Genomic DNA, 20,431 nt, shown 5'->3' with positions numbered 1-20,431 from the left:
GCTTACTCAGCTGATTAGGGCAGTAAACAAGTTGAGTATTAAATGTTTAAGCTCAAGTTGACAACAAATATAAAATGTTCAAACTTTATTTGAGCTTGAACTAAGCATACAAACTATGTTTGAGCTTGAGCTCGACTTGACTTGACTTGATTCGTTACTCAAGACAAGCTCGAGCTCAAAATCAAACTCAAACTCATGTTTAATATCAAGATTTTGAGCTCGAGATTTAATACAAGTACATTATCAAGCCTATATTAAGCATATTATTAAATTCATTTGATTTAAAAATATGATTCCAACTCCCAAACAATTAAAGGCTTAGAGTTACCAAACCCATAAATCAGCTTAAACTCGATCAGCTTATTTTTCATCAAGCCCTATTGTTCATGAGCTTGTCCATGAATACTATTTTTTGCTTAAGGCTTAAACTTGGTTCATTTATAAATAAACAAACATAAATGAACTTTTTATCAAGCCAAGTTTGAACTGTTTATGAATGACTTAGATTATATACAGCCCTAAAGTTGATTCCCAATTTGTAGCCATCGATCATACAGAGATGAGACCGAATAACCACAATGTTAAGTTGCTAACATTACTTCAAGCATTTTGATTGAGGAATGTAAAATATGCATATTGTTGCACCCTGAAGTTTGTTTGAAACAATACACAAAGAGTTGATATTAACCACTGGGCAAGCAATTTGATTAATTATCATTCTATGTGGAACTGAAAATCATCTTTAACAAACTAGTTTCACGTATCTTGTCTTTATTTGATTTTCTTCTTGCCCTTATTAAGACTAGAAGAATCCTCTCCATTCGCTTCATTCAGAAGAATCCGCTCCACCTGCTTTATTGAATAAAACAAGGCACTCCACGTATGTATTCATATAAAATGATTCTGGTTGGCCACGAATGTGAGGATTCAAAGTTCTTCTACTACTTGGTTCGTAAGAAAGCAAGTCTTCATCCTTGGTAAAAACTATACCATTCTTTGTAAAACCTACTACCCTTCCCAATCCTTCCTCTTCCTCTTCATGGACATCAATATCAATATCAATATTCCCTTCCCCTTCCCCAACATCAATATCTAATAGCTTAGTCCAAGATTCTGCTACTCCGTACTCCCTCATCACCCATGTTAACGTGTAGAGTGTTGTGGGCTTTTGGCCCAACTAGATTACTTGTATAGTATACATTTTTGTACTACACTCTTACTTGTACTGCACTCATATGCCTCCTTTATAAAGGCACTCATGTATATTCTTTCATTTGAGAAATACAATACTATTGCATTCAGTATTTCTAACAGACCACTGCCCTTTGCATCACCATTGCAAATATTGCTCCGATTACATTTGTGAAGGTACCACTAAGATCGGCTTGTGCCGATCTACACACTCGTGGAAGCCTCGACGCCATCGGAGACTGCACGCGCCACCACGCGCTGCATCTTCAGGTCATACGCCCCTCACATGCTCTCATGCGCCTCAACCCTCCCGCTGACGTCAGCCCTAGTTGCGCCGTTGCTGACGTCACTTGCTTGTGTCAGCCGCTGATGTCATTGTTTGACTTCTGAGGGTTTGACCGTTGACTTTTGTAAGGTTGATTGTTGACCTTTTGCCAGGGTTGACTATTTGCAGTTCAGGTGCTCCTTACCCAGTTTATGTGTAAATTTCATTTGTGCAGTCTATTTTTGCATATTTTGCTTCCAAATGAAGAATAAGGACAAGTTTTCTTCCTTTTGCAACAATTGTCATCGACAATCCAGCAAACGTTTTTGTAATTTTTGTAAATGTTTTCGCCACAGTATTAAGACTTGCTATCATCGCAATAAATCAGCTGTTTCAATTTCTTCAGCTACTATTGCTAACACTGAGAGTGTCTAACCAATGGCTCCCGTCTTTGCACAATCTCAGTCTTTTGGATCCACTTTCACCATTTTCAGAGATGACCTTATAAACATCATCGCTAATGTCATTCATATGGTTGGTAATGCATCTTATTCCTCTTCTCTCTCAATTTTATCTGGTATGTCTCCTACCTCTTGGCTTATGGATTTTGCTTCTTGCAATCACATGACACCTTACTCGTCTTTATTTTTTGAACTTAAACCTGCACCACACCCTTTTAATATTCGCACGGCAAATGGTTCCACAATGTCTGGTCATAATATAGGTTCCATTTCGACCTCCAACCTCTCGGTTCCTGGGGTTTTTAATATTCCTAACCTTTCTTACAATTTATTCTCTGTGGGACAATTAGTTGAGTTGGGTTATTGCATTATCTTTGATTATTCTGTGTGTATTGTGCAGGATTTAAGGACGGGACGAGAGCTTGGGACCGGACCCAAAGTTGGGTGTATGTTTCCCGTGGACAACCTTTGTCTTCCACTTGTTGCTCCTGTTTCTGTTACTACAGCTGCTGCAGTTTCTTCTGTTCCTTCCTTTGCACTTTGGCATGCTCGACTTAGTCACGCATCTTCCTCTCAGGTACAACAATTGGCTTCTAGAGATTTGTTAGGTTGAATGTCTACAGAAAATTTTGATTGTGTCTCATGTCAGTTAGGAAAACAACCAGCTTTGCCTTTCAATACTAGTGAATCAATATCCACTGATATCTTTGACCTTATTCATTCTGATGTTTGGGGGCCTTCCTCTGTCTCTAGTTGTAGAAAAGGAAAATTTCTGACCTATCACAAGCTGACACATCATACTACCAAGTCCACAAAATATAGCCAATTACAAAGCGCCACGTATTGCTGCTAGGTTTTGCTATCACTACTCACAAACCAACAGAAATTTGCCAAGTGTCATGCAAAAACCAATCACACATCAGCGCATATAAGCGATGACGTAAGCAGTCTAGTGCGTGTAAGTGATGACATAAGTGGACCAATCAGGTTGTGACATGTGTCACCAATCAAACTCCACCACGTGTTGCTCACCCACCCACCCCTAAACTCCTATAAATAGAAGCCTTCCTAAGGCATTTAAGAGGACCAAGCCATCTGGAGCACAAGCAACATCAGAGAAGGTTTAAAAGCACTCAGAAAGTACAGAAACTCTGCAGGAATCAAGCCTCAAAGCCTTTAAGAACTTCAACCCCAAAATCGAAGAACATTCGAAGCAGAATCATCCAAACTATCTACCTAGATCTCAAAGTTCATTGGAATCAAACTCAAAAACCTCCAGAAACCCCAACAAATCACAAATCAGCAAAGCTCTACGGATTCAAGCCTCCAAAGCCCCGAAGAACTTCCACCACAAATCTTCAAATACGAAAAACATTCGAAGAGGAATCATCCAAATCATATTCCTAGATCTCAAAGTTCACTGGAATCAAGCTCAAAAGCCTCCAAAAACCTCACAAACCACAAATCAGTGAAGTTCTACGGATTCAAGCCTTTAAGCCTCGAAAAACTTCCACCACAAATCTTCGAAGACGAAGAACATACAAAGAACAAAGGATTTCTAACAAGCTCATAGCCAGAGATTCATTGTAATTCTATTTCAAAGATCTTTGATCCATTCTTCAGCCAAATTGAAGTATATTTAGTGTTCGAATCAAAATCACATTACTACAAATCCAATCAACAAGTCTTTTAAGGAGATCAAATCAGAGGATAACTCTTTTGTAATTATAGAGAATTGTACCACACAATCATCAATACAAATTCGCATTTGTGAAATTATTTTACTTGTTTGACTTATTTCGAACCAAGAAATTTAGTCGTCCACACTAGTATTAGTGGGTCTCAATATTTTGTTGTCTTTGTTAATGATTACTTTCGCTATAACTGGATTTTTAATATGAAACATCGTTCTGAATTATTGCAAGTATATTCTAATTTTGTAAAAATGGTTGAAACTCAATTTTCCAAACACATCAAAATTTTTTGATCTGATAATGCTCTTGAGTATACTCAATATGCTTTTCAAGCTGTTTTGCATTCCTATGGCATTGTTCATCAACTAACTTGTCCAGGTACCTTTTAGCAAAATGGTAGAGCCGAATGAAAATTTCGTCATAATCTTGACATTGCTCGTGCTTTCCTTCTCTCTGCCAAAGTTCCTACTCCTTTTTAGGGTGAAACTGCTCTTCATGCTATTCATATTATTAATCGCATTCCAAGTCTTGTTATCCAAAATCAAACTCCATATGAGCGCCTTTTTGGGTCACTTCTAGACTATCACTACCTTCACTCTTTCTGTTTTGCTTGTTTCGTTCTTCTTCAGCCACATGAGCATAACAAACTTGAGCCTCGGTCAAGGCTTTGTTATTTTCTTAGCTATGGTGAAACACAAAAGGGGTATCGGTGTTATGATCCTATCTCTCATCGCTTTCGTATCTCCCGCAATGTTGTCTTTTAGGAACATCGCCTCTTTGTTGAGCTCTCTCACTTTCGTGCCTCCCTATCTTCCTCCTCTATCTTAGATCTTTTTCCAGATGAGACACATATTCCTTTTGTAACTGCTCCTGATCCTCCTGTAGTTGCTCCTGATTTTCCTGTAGACTTCTCTATTTAACCACCAGATATCATTGATCCATTTCCTAGTTCACCCTTTAATAAACAGGTGGAAGATAAATAGGTCGAAGACGAGCTACCTAACCCCAACCCTGAGCTTAGGTCCCTTGCTCCTGCTCTGCCAAAAGATCTTGCACAAGATATTCCACCTCGTCACTCAACTCGGGTAAGATCCATTCCTGCACATTTACTTGACTATCATTGTTGCACTGCCCTTGCTACACTACATGACCCTCACACCTATTGTGAGGCTTTCACTGACCCTTTATGGCAGATTACAATGAAAGAGGAACTTAATGCATTATCTAAAAACCATACTTGGGATTTGGTGACACTCATCTCTAGGAAATCTGTGGTTGGTTGTAAATAGATCCACAAGATTAAGACTCGCTCTAATGGGTCCATTGAAAGCTACAAAACTCATCTCATTGCAAAAGGTTTTACACAGGAGTATGAGATTGATTATGAAGAGACCTTTGCTCCGGTTGCTCGTATCTCATCTATTCGTGCCCTCTTAGCTGTTGCTGCTGCTGCTAGAAAATGGGATCTTTTTCAGATGGATGTAAAAAATGCATTCCTTAATGGGGATTTAAGTGAAGAAGTTTATATGCAACCTCCTCCTGGTCTCTCTGTTGACTCCAACAAGGTTTGTCACATTCGACGTGTACTTTATGGCCTTAAACAAGCTCCACGAGCTTGGTTTGCCAAATTCAACTCTACCATCTCTCGCTTGGGTTACATGGCCAGTTATTATGATTCTACCTTATTTCTTTGTCGCACTAATAAATAAACTATTTTACTTCTCCTATATGTGAATGATATGATCATAATTGGTGATGACCTCAATGGCATTTAAGAACTCAAGGATTTTCTCAGTCAGCAATTTGAGATGAAAGATCTTGGACATCTCAGCTACTTCTTAGGTTTTGAAATCACTCATTCTATAGATGGACTTTATATTACTCAAGCCAAGTATGCCTCTGAACTCTTGTCTCGAGCTGGACACACTGATAGCAAGACTGTTGACACTCCAGTTGAGCTTAATGCACATCTGACTCCCTCAAGGGGGAAACCATTGTCTAATCCCTCTCATTACAGACGCTTGGTTGGCAGTCTAGTTTATCTCATTGTCACTCGTCCAGACATTTCCTATGTTGTTCATCAGGTGAGCCAGTATCTATCTGCTCTACAATCGACTCATTATGCTGTTGTTCTGCGCATTCTTCGATACCTAAAGGGCACTCTCTTCCATGGTCTTTTCTATTCTGCTCAGTCTCCTCTTATTCTCCGTGCATTTCTGATGTTGATTGGGTAGGAGATCCCACTGATCACAGGTCCACCACTGGTTATTGCTTTCTTCTTCGTTCTTCTCTAATTTTTTAGCAAAGTAAGAAACAAACTCATGTGGCCTGCTCCAGTACTGAAGCAAAATATCGTGCCCTTACTGATACCACATCTAATCTCCTTTGGCTACAATGGCTTCTCAAAGACTTAGGTGTGTCTACATCTTCTGCTACTTCTCTTTATTATGACAACCAGAGTGTCATTCATATTGCTCACAATGATGTCTTCCATAGACGGACTAAACGCATCGAGATCGATTGTCATTTTATCCGTTATCATCTTGTTCATGGTGCTCTCAGGCTGATCTCAGTCTCCTCTAAAAATCAACTTGCAAATATTTTCACCAAGTCAAATCCTAAAGGATGCCTTTGTACTTTGGTTGACAATCTCAAATTGGTCTCACATCCACCTTGAGTTTGAGGGGGGCTGTTAACGTGTATAGTGTTGTGGGCTTTAGGCCCAACTAGATTACTTGTATAGCATATATTCTTGTACTACACTTTTACTTGTACTGCACTCATATGCCTCCTATATAAAGGCACTCATGTATATTCTTTAATTTGAGAAATACAATACTATTGCATTCAGTATTTCTAACAACCTACACGGGACAAGCGCAAGCAACCCATCAACCACTGCAAGACTCATGTTGATCAATTACTCTGAGGCACAGTAAATTCAGCAAACTCCTCAGCTCCCATATCAAACAAAACAATATTGTTTCGAGAATTCTCTTTCTCTTTGCCCGTTTTAGTTTCACCATCCAATGGAATGCCCTATTAACAACAATGGAGAAGCCCTCCTCGCCAATAACATACACAGACTTAGATAATGGAAAGAGCTTATACCATGTCCATGCTGTATCAATGTTTCACCACTTGCCAGTACGAATCGTGTACATCTCAACTTCTCTGGGTCGCTAAAGTTGAGGAGCTTGGTGACCATAACATACACAGACTTAGATAATGGAAAGAGCTTATACCATGTCCATGCTGTATCAATGTTTCACCACTTGCCAGTACGAATCGTGTACATCTCAACTTCTCTGAGTCGCTGAAGTTGAGGAGCTTGGTGAAATGGTCGTGAGGGAATGGATCATCAGAGGAATGCAGAGTGAAGCGGTGTTTGCGAATATTAAGGTCAAAATGGCGCAGGAGAAGTTGGTTTTGGGTTTTGGAAAGAGAGAAATTGAGGTGAATGGTGATGAAATAAGGAGTAGAAATTAGAGGCCACCATGACTTACAAACGCTCCTGCATCCTATGATCGAGACCACGGGGAGTCTTTGGAGGATTTCGATGACTATCTCGACTGGTAGATAGTCTGACATATTCGAGTGGGATTGCATTGAAACAGAAAATTTTCACACACACACGTTTATATTTATATACGTGACATCTCATTTTGCCCTAATATTAAGGCCTGGCCCAAAAATAATGAGCTTGCTATGTGTGCTATAAGTAAATTCCACGTAGAAACACAATATTAATTCATGTTTCTCAAAAAAAAAAAATTAAATTGCAATTTTACCTCAAGTTTAGAGTTTTTGGATTTTATTCCTTAAATTTTAGAATTTGAATTTTACATTTTGAAATTTGAAAGTGTTTAGATTTTAAATTCTGATATTTTGGAATTTAGATTTTACATCCTAAAATTTGGAGGTGTTGAGATTTTACATCTCAAATTCTGAAACTTTAAGGTATAAAATTCAACTATTCCAAACCTTAAGGAATAAAATCCAAACACCTCTAAAAATTAAGGGTAAAATCTAAATTCTAAAACATGTGTAAAATCCAAACACCCGAGAAATTATAAGATCCACATTGTGGATAAGTGATGTGGTTCACCATTTCACTAAAAAAATTTCACTTGTTTTGAAATTGTTAATTAGAAAATTTTTTTAAACAGAAATTAATTACTAACTCAGTAATTTTAAACAATTAAAATTTTTTTAGTGAAATTGTGAACAAATGACATGATCTAGGAGAGTACCCTATAATTTCTCCATTCAAGCATAATAGGCCTCCTATAAAACCGTCCCTAAAGTTATTTCACATTAGCTTTCTCTCTTTCTCTGTGAGTGTCGAATTTTGCAGAACCGCAGCCATGGCAAGCACCAAAGTTCAGAGGATTATGACCCAACCCATTGTAAGCTCTCACTTCATTACTTTCCTTTCTCAATATGTTTACTATTTTTTCTAGGGTTTGCTTTACTTTCTTTGTTCACTCACTGTCATTCTCTTTTTTGTTGGTTTCTTGGGGTTCGTGTGCCGCCAGAACCTGATTTTCAGGTTTCTTCAGAGTGTAAGTCCTTATTTTTGGCCATTTTGAATGGTTTTGTCTTCTGGGTTTGCTTTGATTTTGTTTGTTCTTTAATGGGTCGTGAAGTTTTTGAGCTAATTTTTGCTTTTTTCTGTTTTGGTTGGGAATTGGTACAGAAAGCTCGCATTCAGATATGGCTTTTTGAGCAGCGAGACCTGAGGATCGAGGGCCGTATCATCGTATGTTTTATGTCTAAGCTTTTCTATTCATTTTTTTTTAATCACTGCTAAATCTTTGTTATTTTGTAGGTTCTGGGTTGCTTTGTGATTGGTTTTTGGGGGGAAAGAAAGGTTTACTGGGGTTTAGTGGTTATTTTATCACACTGTAGATGGTGTTTTGAGTTGCAATTTACATTGTAGAATTTGAGATTTAGACATTTAGTGTTATTTTAGCTTTAGAATGATATTTACTTTTTAGGGAAAATTAAATTTGGGTAGTGCCACAGCGTTTGAAATTAAAGTGACAGAATTTTAGTGGGGCAAGAAAGATGTGTTAACATCTAGAATGTTTTAGTGTAATCAAAGGTTTAAGTTCATGATTGATACATTTGATGAAGGAGGTGAGAATGCTAGGCAATGTCCTAAGATTTGTTCAAGAATTGTCATGGTAAAATAGTTGGAATTTCTGATTGATATGATTCATGAAATTCTTATGAGCATTGTTTTAGTCAGGTTTATGAATTGTTATGCTAGGCAATGGCTTATGAACATTGTTTTAGTCAGGTGTGAATCCTAGGCAATGTCTAAAGATTTGTTCAATAATTGTCATGCTAAAATAGTTGGAATTTCTGAGTGATATGTTTCATGAAATTCTTATGAACATTGTTACCTGTAGATTCCTGTGCCAATGAGTTATAACTCAACTGGCACTTCTCCCATAGTAATTGGTTAGAGGGTGTGACCTTGGGTTCAAGACCCACTAGGTGCAAGTGTAACTTATCCCAAAAAAAAGAAAACAGAGGGAAACTGTTGTTTCTATTTAAAATTGAAACCCTTGCAAAAAGAAAATTTTAAAACTGCTGGGTATTGGGATTATTAGGGCCTGTTTGGTTATGTTTGCAGAAAATAGATTTTAAGAACTGGTTTTAGAGAGTAATAAGAAAGCTCCAAAATGATTTTGTTTTAAAAAAAAAAAAATTTCCTTAAGCTGTAAACAAAAGAAATAGTTTTTTTTTTTTTTTGATAAGTAAACAAAAGAAATAGTTTTAGGAAATATTGCTGTGATGTTCTCTGAAAAAATGCTAATTTTTAAGAATGATTCTCTGGAAGTAGATTTTGAAAGTGGCTGGATTTTTAGTAACGTATATGATAATTATCTTTGTCATATAATATGTATTGCAAACATGTCTAAAATGTGAAATTTTAAAATTTCCATTGTAATAACTTTGAAATTTTGTGAACACTAATCTTTTGTTCCGCACGCCTGATTATGAATATAGCATGTGTTTATTTTATTTATTAGGATCAGGATTCTACAGAAAGATGTCTATTCCAACTGAAAATGGCAAAATGGCCATATTAGCACCATATTTAGCACCATCTCTAAATGTTGAACTTTGGTTAAAATGCTGAGATCACCCTGAATTTCGAGCATCTTTTACAATTCTAAGTGAATAAATATAAATTTATTCAAATGTAAATTTTTGTGCCCTACAGGGCTTTGATGAGTACATGAATTTGGTGCTGGATGATGCTGAAGAAGTCAATGTTAAGAAGAAGAGCAGAAAATCTTTAGGTGGGCTCATTTTCTCACTCCTTTTTCTTTACCTTCTCCTAAATGTGCATTCTTTGAAGTGGTTCATCTATTTTGTTCAGGGAGGATTCTTCTTAAGGGAGACAACATAACTCTGATGATGAACTCGTAAGTTTATTGAACCGAAAGCCACTCTTCTCTCTCTCTCTCTCTCTCTCTCTTGATGATTTTCTTTTCAATTTACAGTGGAAAGTGATGATGATTCCAGCAATTGTGTAAATTGGCATTATGATGCCTTTCCAATCACCTGGCAGCCTAGCATCTCTGTTTACTGACATCTTAGATACAATCTTGAACATCAAGAATTGTTAATGTAACATAGGAATGATTTTCTATCCATCGAGTAAGATACATTGGCCCTGTTGCTCTTTTACATTGTCTATCCTGCCTTGTTTCTAATAATTTCTGCTTCATCTGCATTTTTTAGAATCTTGATTGGCCCATAGAGAAGAAAATCTATACAGGTTTGAATTTCCCCCCTCCCAACTATCAAATTATCTAAAGGAAAGTTCAAACTCCCTTCTGTCTGGTTAACAAAAGCTTAATCAAATGTTTAACTTGGAACTCAAATTAATGGATAAAATCGGTTCCAAATTTTCATGTAAATCTATTTTTAATAGCTGAATGATTAAAATAAACTAAAGGGGGAAAAGTGAAAGAAAAGGGCAGTTAAGTACTGGTAGAGCAAAATGGTGGAGAGCTTAGAGCTATATTAATTTTTCTGTAGGCAGCTCCTAGTTTCTGTTTTTACTCATTTCAATAAAATCTTTATCTGTTTATCTAAAAAAGAGTCAGTCGGCCAGGGTTTTAGGAAGAAATTGACTGGTTGGAGAAATACATGGACCCTACAAATTTCATCATGGTGTACCTGTATCCTTGGCATTTTGTTTACCATTCTGCTCATGGGAAGCAAATGCTTTGACTATGGGGTGTCCTCAACTCTACATCTACTTATCTGCAGGTTGGTCATCAGGTCTCGGGTTTGGACAAGTGTTGGAAACTGAATATTTTTTGGAACCTCTTTGTAGCACTAACCATCCAAATCAAAACACAAAGTATACTCAGCCATTTCAACTAAATCCATCATATTGAAAACCATACAATCCCATCTCAAGGGGCTGCAAACAAAAATAGGAAAACCTAACAGGTGTGATCTTAGTAGTGGGCCTAGTGGCAATGTAGTTGGACGATGTAATCGGCCAAGCTTAGGGGAGAGAGAGTAGAAATTGTCCTTAAGACAATCCTTATTTAAATCCCAATACTCCACTAATTAACCTATCCATCTTTCTTTGTTTCTTAACTTCTTTGATTGTACGAATTATGTGTAGTTTCATATGTTGGAGGATCTGCCTTTATATGTGTGCACTTGGTTTCTATTGGAATTTTGTGGACTACAATTTCTTTGTCTAGGCCTAGCATGTCTTTAGTATGGTGGCTAAGCAAAGTCATCATGGAATTCTCTAAGTAGGGCAATTAAATTATCTTTCAACTCCACTGGAAACCAGGCACCTATTTTCACTTCGATAGAGCTTTCTTCCTCATTAGCCAAGTTTGCTGCCTCAATCTCCCGATGGTTAGTCTAAACCCCTTTACTTTGTCCCTCTAATGCCTCAAGAATGTCGTTTAGCAATTTGGGATCCTCGTCTTAATCAACAACTTGAGTTAGTGGCATACTCCTTGGGCCTTGGACCACGTCTAGGATGGTCTATACTAGGCTACAATCATTTTCCAAAACGAGAATGTTTCCTAATCTTTCATTCTTCATGGTGGTCATAAACCTTGACCCTCCAATAGCCAAAATACTTCTTACTCAGTTTAGCAAAGTGCCTAATATAGTTGCCTTGGCCTCCGTCTCCTTGACAAATAGCAGGGCTAACCGACCAGCTCACCTTCATTGCAATCATCAAATTACGTAACCACTTTTGGTTGAATTACAGTTACTGTACTTTGGTAGGTTTTGAAAAGGAAACCATGACGTTTAGATTTTTATTTTTTTAAAGAAAGAAATAACTTAAAAATTGAGCAAAGAAGGCTATACCTGAATACACTTCTTCAATTATGTTGTTGATGGTGAACTGTTCATCACTTGACTCTCCATTGATCAGTGTGTTTGTTAGCTCTAGGTTCTCCCACAAACAATCACAATTCACAGTCTATCTCTATGAATATGTAAAAGAAGATTTGTTACATTTGTAGGCCATGTTGTAAGTTATGATTTTTTTTTTTCAGAAGATGTTTGATTTTAGTTAGCTTGATTTGTTGGGATGGTGATTATTGATGGTGAAAATGGTTTTTTCTTCAGAAATATTTCATGGATTTTGGTGGTTGGAATGAAAAGGTGAATTAACATACTAACACGATAATGACATTTTAACAAAAGAGAATCATCGTCAGTTTGGGAACTTGTTTATTTTCAGTAGTTGTTTGCGTAGTATTTATCAAAAGATATAGTTTTTTTTATTAATTTTATGTTAAATCCGTTACAAAAAGCTAAAAGCTAGTTCATTTAAAAAAAAAAAAAAACTTTTTTCAACAAATTTCAAAACACACACTTTAATTACCTTTTCTTCCTATTTATAGAGGGTTTTTTTTTAAAGTTTGAAAACTCATTTTTAAAAATGGACTTGGATTGCGCCTAATTTTCAATTACACTGAACCCATCCAAATGATGATACATGTCTAACAATAGACACATGGCATCATCTAGATGGATTCGGTACAACTGGACTTTAGAGCCAATCATTACTCTTAAAAGATATTATGAGTGTTTGAGTTCGAAAGAGTTTGTTTTGTTTTTTTTTTAAAATTATATATCTAATTAAAAATTAAAAAGAAAAACAAAAAATTCATCACTTGCTTCTTCCTTTTTACGATTATGATTTTCTTATATTTATGCATTAATACTACGGGTTTTTAGTTTAATACGGTCTAATCAAGATGCAATGGTCACGTAATTTTAAAATGTTACAATTTGGTCAATTTAAATTTGAAAAGGAGAAAGATATCATATCATCACTCAGTCTGTTTTCTATCCATTTATTACTGCATTTTGACCATTTTGTTCCTTTAAAATATGATGTTGGTTCAATTTTGATAACTTAAACTTGGTGTTACTCAGCATTCCACCAGTATATATGAATAGAAAATAGGAGGAACTAAACTGTTACATTTTAAAATTTAAGGAACTAAAATCAAACATACCATGTACTTGAGGAACCATAAATACAACTTTATATATTTAGGGTAGTGATTGTTGCACATGGTGTGTACGACTGTACTGTACGTACACTGTGTGCAACAGGAATGACCTATATTGGCCAATTTCATGCTTTTTTTATTTTATTTTTTTATGCTAGTTTCTTTAAAAATTGCATTATTCCGCATTTTCTCATATAGTTTTGTAAAGAATTAGACCAAAAAAGTTTCCTAACTGGTAATATTTTTTTAAAATCCCCGTAAAGTTGGGTTATATAACCATTGAGATCTTGCTTCTACATTTTCTCATATGGTTTTGCAAAGAATTAGAGCAAAAAATTTTATTAACTAGTAGTATTTTTTCAAAATCCTCGTAAAGTTGGGTTATACAACAATTGAGACCTTACTTCATTAATCGAGTTGCATAAAAGTTTATTGGACCCATGCAAACATAATAAGATTATACATCTTTCTTTCTTTCTTTATTTATTTATTTATTTTTTTTTGAGGTACTATATTATTTGTTCTAATAAAGAGAATTAAGTGCAATTTTGCAAAAAATTAGAGCAAAAAAGTTTATTAACCAGTAGTATTTTTCCAAAATCCCCGTAAAGTTGGGTTATACAACAATTGAGATCTTGCTTCATTAATCGAGTTGCATAAAAGTTTATTGGACCCATGCAAACATGGTAAGATTATACATCTTTTTTTTTTTTTTTTCCTTTTATAAATATGATAAAATTTTAACATTTGACCTTTGCTCCATGATAATCACTCTTTATCATATGATATTATTTGTTCTTTTCTTCTTCTTTTTTGAGGAACGATATTATTTGTTCTAATAAGTTATAATAAAGAGAATTAAGTGTTATTCTTTAGATTCCCTTCTTAAGATTCAACTATGTAGCTACTTAAAAAATACACTTCCATTCCCATGAGAAAAAAATTCACATAACAAAATCTTAAAAATTAAACCTAAGAAACAGCACATAAATACTATGCCTATAAGGTATGGAAAATTATTAGGTATTCTAAAATATAGTGACGTGGTGCTTCCTTTTCTCATATTTATGGTGAATCCCTTGCACCCTATATAAAACTTTCCATTTTTAACTATGAGCATAGAATACCTTATACTTACTTAGTGAGGTATTAGGTACAAATAAGTGTTGGCTATGGAACACATTGAGTATTTCTTTCTTTCTTTTTTCTTAGTCTGTTAGGGAACAGTTTATTTAATTGAAACTGAAATTTTTTTACTAAAAGTACTATAGATAAAACTAAAAGGTAGCTGAAATAGTAAAGTGAAACCCATAAATAATAGCAAAAATAAGCTGAATAGTTAAAAATGTTGACTTTTTAAGCCAATGCCAAACGCACACTAAGAGTCCGTTTGGTTAGAGGGATGGAAAAATGGGAAGATAGAAAATGGTGGGGTGGATGGAAAAGGGGAAGGATAGAAAATATTTTAATTTTTCTCTTTTTTGTTTGGTTGAGAGTGGAAAAGTGGAGAGATGGAAAAAGTGAGTTTATATAAATTTACTAATACACTCTTGTTAAAAAATGATGTCCAATTAAAACAAAAATGTGACAAAAAAAAAAAAGCAATCACCCAATTTATTATAAAAAAAATCATGTCCCAAAAAAAAAAAGGGGGGGGGGGGGGGAACGTACCCAGCACAAAAAAAAAAAAAAAAAAAAAAAAAAAAAACAAGGAAAAAAAAATAAAGATAAGAAGTGGACATGAGCATTTTTGTTCATTAAGTAGCCTCATTTTCTCCTTTCAGTTTTCTCTCTATTTTTGGAGAAAAAAACTTTTTAGCGAGCTCAAGGAGAAAATACTCGAGCTTCACCATTTATTTTCCTTCCTCCTCACCCAACCAAACACACTCAAAAAAAAATTTCTTCCCATTTTCTCTCTAAAGTTTTCCATCCACCCTATTTCACATCCAAACAAACAAACCCTTAAAGTGCAAGTTGCAGCCTACGACATTCATTGCTAACCAAGCTGTCCAACTCTAAACATAACTCCCAGGAATTTTTTTTCCCAAATAACCTTAAATATCAAACCATTTCGTTAGTTGTCACATTTCAAAACAATGTGGGAAACTAGCATCTCGAGTGTCTAAAACTCAAATTTCAAGATAAAACTCAAGTTTCTAAATCTCGATTTGTAAGCGGTGGCATCTGATGTGGAAAAATATCCACGTGAAACTCAAGTTTTTAAGACTCGAGTTTCACCTTTTTATTTTTTCGTTCTTCTTCCTCGCATGCGTTTCCTTCTTCTTCTTCTCTTCGTTCTTCGATGTTGCAGATCTGAAGACCAGATCATCCACCCAGCGTTCAATTGTCCAATCAACCAGATCGGCTCACCCAGCGTTCAATCGACCAGATCGTCTCTTCGTTCTTCCTCTGTTCTTCGGAGCTCCAGACGGCTCTTCAATCTGTTCTTCAAATCGTTCTTGTTGTGTTGTTCTCCAAAATTGAGTATTAGAGACTCGGTTTTGCTTTTTAGAATTCGAGTCTATGAAACTCAAGATCTATGTGACATCATACTACCAACTCACCAAGTGGAAATCAAGTCTTTAACCCTCAAGTTTTAAATTAAAATCGAACCTATAAAACTCGAGATGCTAGTTTAAATAATTCTTTTAAACATTTGTTTTACTTATGATATTGTTTCTCCTTAGTATGCTAGCAAATATCCCCTAACTTCCGGGTCTACAATTTATTTCTTCGGATTCTTGCCTCTTTAGTCAACATTTTGGTCTCGATCTTATCATTTTCAAATAATAATGAGCCCGCCCTCGGTCTCACACCATATTGACTATTTAAAGTGTTGCGGAAGAAGAAAGACAAAAGGCAATAGCGTAACTAAGCGTTGGGTCCCAATTAATTCGGTAAAAGAAGGCGGCCACCGAAGACACAAACTGACAAACACTTAAATGAAACAAGCTCCTTACTTTTCCGCCAGTTGGAATTTCCACAGTGATCATAGCAGCGGGACCATCTAAATCATACATTAAAAACTAGGAATTTTGCCGAAGTTCACCAATCAAAAGTATCCGAGCTGTTCCTAATTGAAAAGCATGTCTCAACTTTTTTGACATTTTTTACGTTTGCACGTTCAAACCACCAAACAAAAACTATGAAAAGCTCCTATCAAAAAAAAAAACTATGAAAAGCAGCTACAGTAAGATACTTTAATTGTTACAACTGGAAATTAGTGACATTATTCAGAATGCAATGCTACAATTATCTAAACCAACTAGAGAGCTTTTAACTTTTTGGTGTTTTTAATGGAGACAATCTTAGACTTTCCACATACTCCAATGGTTACCCTCAATTTCAGAGTGGACATACTATGTGGAACTCAAATCTCCCTCAATCTTTCGGTACTCTCTGTTCTTTTTCCCATGAAACCAAACACCATAAAGATGTTTAAACTCTACCTCCTTGATCAGAGGCATCTTCCTGGTAATAAGGGGAGAACTTCCCGTCCTTGTGAACTCTCTTGGACTTATTTCCTGCCCCTGCTTCCTGCAGCAATTTAACCACTTTTCGCATTGCAGGGCGGTTAATAGGGAGTAAGCCAGCGCAAAGAAGGCCGATGTCAAGAATTTTGCTGATCTCTTCTTTGTACTTAGATCCAAGTGTAGGGTCAATTACATGGTCGATTCCTTTCTGATCTATGGTGGTGGACACCCATTTCACCAAGTCTTTCTCCCCAAACTCAGGATCAGTTGGGCATTTACCTGTGACCAACTCCAATATGACCACCCCAAAGCTATAGATATCGCTCTTTTCATTCACCCGAAGTGTATAAGCATATTCTGCATCAGGTTCAAATCAAAGCAGAATGAATTAGAAACAAGCCAGCGGCTTAGAATTTATTAAATCCTACTGCAGATAATGATTTTAAAGTGGATGAAAACCATTTAAGTGGGCATATTGCATACTCCAGAGACTATACCAATAATTTTCGCAATCACTAGTCTACTCAAACAAACTACATAGCTTATGGTATGTATGAACGGACTACATGATCAAATGAAATATAAGTTATTTCACAATATGAAACCAAGAATATAAAAAATAATAAATGATAATAGTGAGTGCTCAATTCAGCATAGCAAAATAAATCAGTGAGTGATCAAGTGACATGTTAGCAAACCTGGAGCAATGTAACCGCAAGAGCCTGCAATCACAGACATTGGTTCTCCCCCATTGCTGACTGCTGCAACTACTTTAGCAACTCCAAAATCTGCGACTCTAGCCCTAAACTCTCCATCTATCAATATATTGTTTGATTTCACATCCCTATGGACAATAGATGGAACACAATCATGATGCAGATAAGAAAGCCCTTCAGCTGCATCCAGAGCAATCTGATACCTTGTTGGCCAATCCAACAATCCTCCCTTGCCACTATGCAACAAATCTCCCAAGCTCCCATTAGGCATGTATTCATAAACCAGAAGCTTGCAATCCCCAGTGTCATAGCAACACCATAACCTCACAATATTCTTGTGCCGAATCCTTCCCAATGTTTCAACTTCAGCTTCAAACCAATCTCTCTTTGAATCAACACTGCCTTCTCCTTTCTTTATTCCACCCCATAGTTTCTTTACCGCCACCATCTCACCATTACTAAGCACAACCTTATAAACTTTTCCAGAACCTCCACTACCGATCACATTTTCTTCATTGAGACAATCCATAATTTCAAACTCACTAAAACCGAGCTTATGGAACGACTTCCACTTCGACATAGCAAGCCCTTTCTTGTTCTCCTTGTAAGTTCGGTACTTCCAATAGAACCCTACAACCCCAACAATGAGAACAATGCCCGCAAGCATAAAGATTGATCGGAAAATCCACAGATTCTCCTCTTTCTTACCTCCACCTACACTAGGACAAAGATCAGGAAGGTCACCACACAACCCTGGATTTCCCAGAAAGCTATTCCTATAATTCTCATTCGCATAATGCGGAGGGAGGTCCCCGGACAACAAATTATTCGACAAATTAAGCGTCAACAGCTTCAAATTTTGCAATTCAATTGGGATTTTGCCGGAAAAGTGATTCCCAGAAAGATCAAGATAATTAAGCACAGGTAAGCTCCCAATTTCACTTGGGATCTCACCATACAACCTATTGTTTGCCAAATTAAGCTCACTGAGCCTCTTCCAAGCTTGAATTCCCTCCGGAATTTTACCGAAAAGCTCATTATTGTTAAGATCAAGCGTACCCAATTCACTCAACTTCACAAAACTCCCAGGAATTGGACCAGTGAGCCTATTATCACTCCCCGAGAACTTAACAAGATTGTTCAGTGACCCAATCTCCTCAGGTATCAACCCCGAAAACTGGTTTTTTGAGATCAACAACTGAGACAAATTATAAGCGCCGGATATCATTCTAGAAATGTTTCCAGACAGTGAGTTATCTTCAAGCTCAAGATAAGACACATGGGGTAAGCCCCAGAAACTTTCGGGTACTGAACCAGAAAGATTGTTCTGCTTTAACCGAACCCGGGATAAGTTCTTACAATTCCCAAAACTCTCTGGAATCTCACCCGAAAATGAATTGTACATCAAAATAAGGTCTGTTAAAGCACCTTTTTCGCACAAATATTTTGGGATTTCTCCAGAGAATGCATTGTAGGAAATGTCAATGATCCGCAACGGTGAGTTCTTCCCGAGTTCACTGGGTAGTGAGCCAGAGAGTTTGTTGTTGAAGAGTTTCAGTTCGTTCAGCTTTGTTGAACGAGTTATGATCTCTGGTACAGACCCTTCGAAGCGATTCTCCTGCAGGTTCAGTGACCCCAGTTCTAACTCGCACAACTCGTCCGGGATCGTCCCGGTCAACTGGTTCGTCGACACGTCGAATTTCAACAACGTTGTCAAGTTCGACAACCCCGAAGGTAACACGCCGGAGAGATTGTTCCAGTACAGTTCGATTTCGACTATGCTTTTCAACTGTGTGATTGAGCTGGGGATTGACCCAGTGAGGTTATTATAGGTCAACTCGAGTCTTTTCAGGCGAGTCAGCCGGCCGAGCCTGTCCGGAATCGGACCTATGAGTTGACACCCACTGAGATATAGTACCTCGAGATTCGCCAGGTTGCCGAGTTGACTCGGTATCCGACCCGGTATGAACGGGTTATATGCGAGTTGCAGCACTTTCAGAGTGGAAATGTTTCCTAATGAAATGGGTATCGACTCGTTTAGTAAATTATTCACGAGGATGAGCGTTTCGAGTTGGCGAAACTCTCCGAAACTCGCCGGAATCTCGCCCGAAAAGTTGTTAATTGAAAGGTCCAAAGTCCGGAGATTCGGGAGCAGAGACAGAGTGGCCGGGATGGGACCCACCAAGTTGTTCAGGGACAGGTTGAGGAGCTTCAGATTTTGACACATGGAGATATCAACGGGGAGGGAACCGTTGATGTAGTTGTTGTCTAGAGAGAGCGAAGAGAGAGAAGAGAGTCGGCAAAGCAAGGTTGGAAAAGGGCCTTCGAGTCCGAAGTTGGAGAGGACGACTGAGTCGACTCGGTGAGTCGAGTTGTTGCAGTTGATGCCAGTCCAGTTGCATGGAGTGTCGTCTCGGTCGTTCCATGAAGATAGGTAGTGACCTGGGTCAGAGAGGCTTTGCTTGACTTGCTGAAGAAAAAGGCCTTCTTGATTCAAAGAGTGAGTGAAGTGTGGTGTGAGAAACAACAGGAAGAGAAGGAATGGAAACATTGTTTACTATGTTTCGGACTTCTTTGACGGAGACTTGGTTTTAGTTCTAGTTCATTTCCAAGTTCAGATTTTTGGGTTCCAACATGTTTGAGTGTGGGAATGGGATTTGAAGAACCATGGCTGTGTGGTAGCGGTGGGACCTTGTTACAATGATTAAAAACGAGTGTTTTTTTTTATCTTTTATGGGTAAAGATTAGGCAACTTCGTTTAGACACTATGGATATTTCTAATAAATAGTGAAAATGACATTATAGATAATTTGTTTAGTGGTTAAATGGAGTTATGCTACATATGATTAGTGTATAGAATTTTCTAATGGTGGAAAGAAAAACAGAGATTAGTGAAAATGATATTTTTGCATGATTTTTTTTTCCTTTGAGATGATTGGCGAAGCGGTGGAGCCGTGGAGGTAAAATGAAATTATATCTTCAAGTATTCAGCACCAAGCAACTTGTATATACAACAGGAAAATAGTGCCATGAGGTTCCTTTTTCATTTGTTTGTGCTTATCCATGTGAGGCAGTTGCACATGGACGAATAGTTTAGA

General features: G+C 37.0%; 2 protein-coding genes across 2 annotated transcripts; one reads left to right on the top strand and one right to left on the bottom strand.

Annotated features, from left to right (window-relative positions):
* The first annotated feature begins 7,871 nt into the window (after positions 1-7,871).
* On the top strand, positions 7,872-10,326 carry LOC126695604 (uncharacterized). The gene is made up of 6 exons (XM_050392423.1): positions 7,872-8,020; positions 8,150-8,176; positions 8,311-8,373; positions 9,850-9,928; positions 10,009-10,054; positions 10,133-10,326. Exons 1-6 carry the CDS (start codon positions 7,979-7,981, stop codon positions 10,140-10,142), a joined length of 267 nt encoding a protein of 88 aa, XP_050248380.1. The 5' UTR covers positions 7,872-7,978; the 3' UTR covers positions 10,143-10,326.
* A 5,833-nt stretch (positions 10,327-16,159) lies between these two features.
* LOC126695603 (receptor-like protein kinase HSL1) lies at positions 16,160-20,041 on the bottom strand. Its single transcript, XM_050392422.1, has 2 exons — positions 17,316-20,041; positions 16,160-16,974 (listed from the first exon to the last, which is right to left on the bottom strand). The coding sequence occupies exons 1-2, from the start codon at positions 19,882-19,884 to the stop codon at positions 16,583-16,585; spliced, it is 2,961 nt and encodes a 986-aa protein (XP_050248379.1). The 5' UTR covers positions 19,885-20,041; the 3' UTR covers positions 16,160-16,582.
* Between the last annotated feature and the right edge of the window lie 390 nt (positions 20,042-20,431).

The sequence above is a fragment of the Quercus robur genome, chromosome 8 (assembly GCF_932294415.1).
Source record: "Quercus robur chromosome 8, dhQueRobu3.1, whole genome shotgun sequence".
NCBI classification, from domain to species: Eukaryota; Viridiplantae; Streptophyta; class Magnoliopsida; order Fagales; family Fagaceae; genus Quercus; species Quercus robur.
Note: the sequence above shows the minus strand (reverse complement) of the source record. Positions and strands in the feature narration are given on the sequence as shown.

Excerpts from the sequence above, each read along its gene's own strand:
- LOC126695604 (XM_050392423.1), top strand. The coding sequence starts at position 7,979 with ATGGCAAGCACCAAAGTTCAGAGGATTATGACCCAACCCATT. Across the intron at positions 8,021-8,149 it reads GGATTATGACCCAACCCATT|AACCTGATTTTCAGGTTTCT; the intron begins GTAAGCTCTCAC and ends GTGTGCCGCCAG. Across the intron at positions 8,177-8,310 it reads TTTTCAGGTTTCTTCAGAGT|AAAGCTCGCATTCAGATATG; the intron begins GTAAGTCCTTAT and ends GAATTGGTACAG.
- LOC126695603 (XM_050392422.1), bottom strand. The coding sequence starts at position 19,884 with ATGTTTCCATTCCTTCTCTTCCTGTTGTTTCTCACACCACACTTCACT. Across the intron at positions 16,975-17,315 it reads TTGCGGTTACATTGCTCCAG|AATATGCTTATACACTTCGG; the intron begins GTTTGCTAACAT and ends AACCTGATGCAG.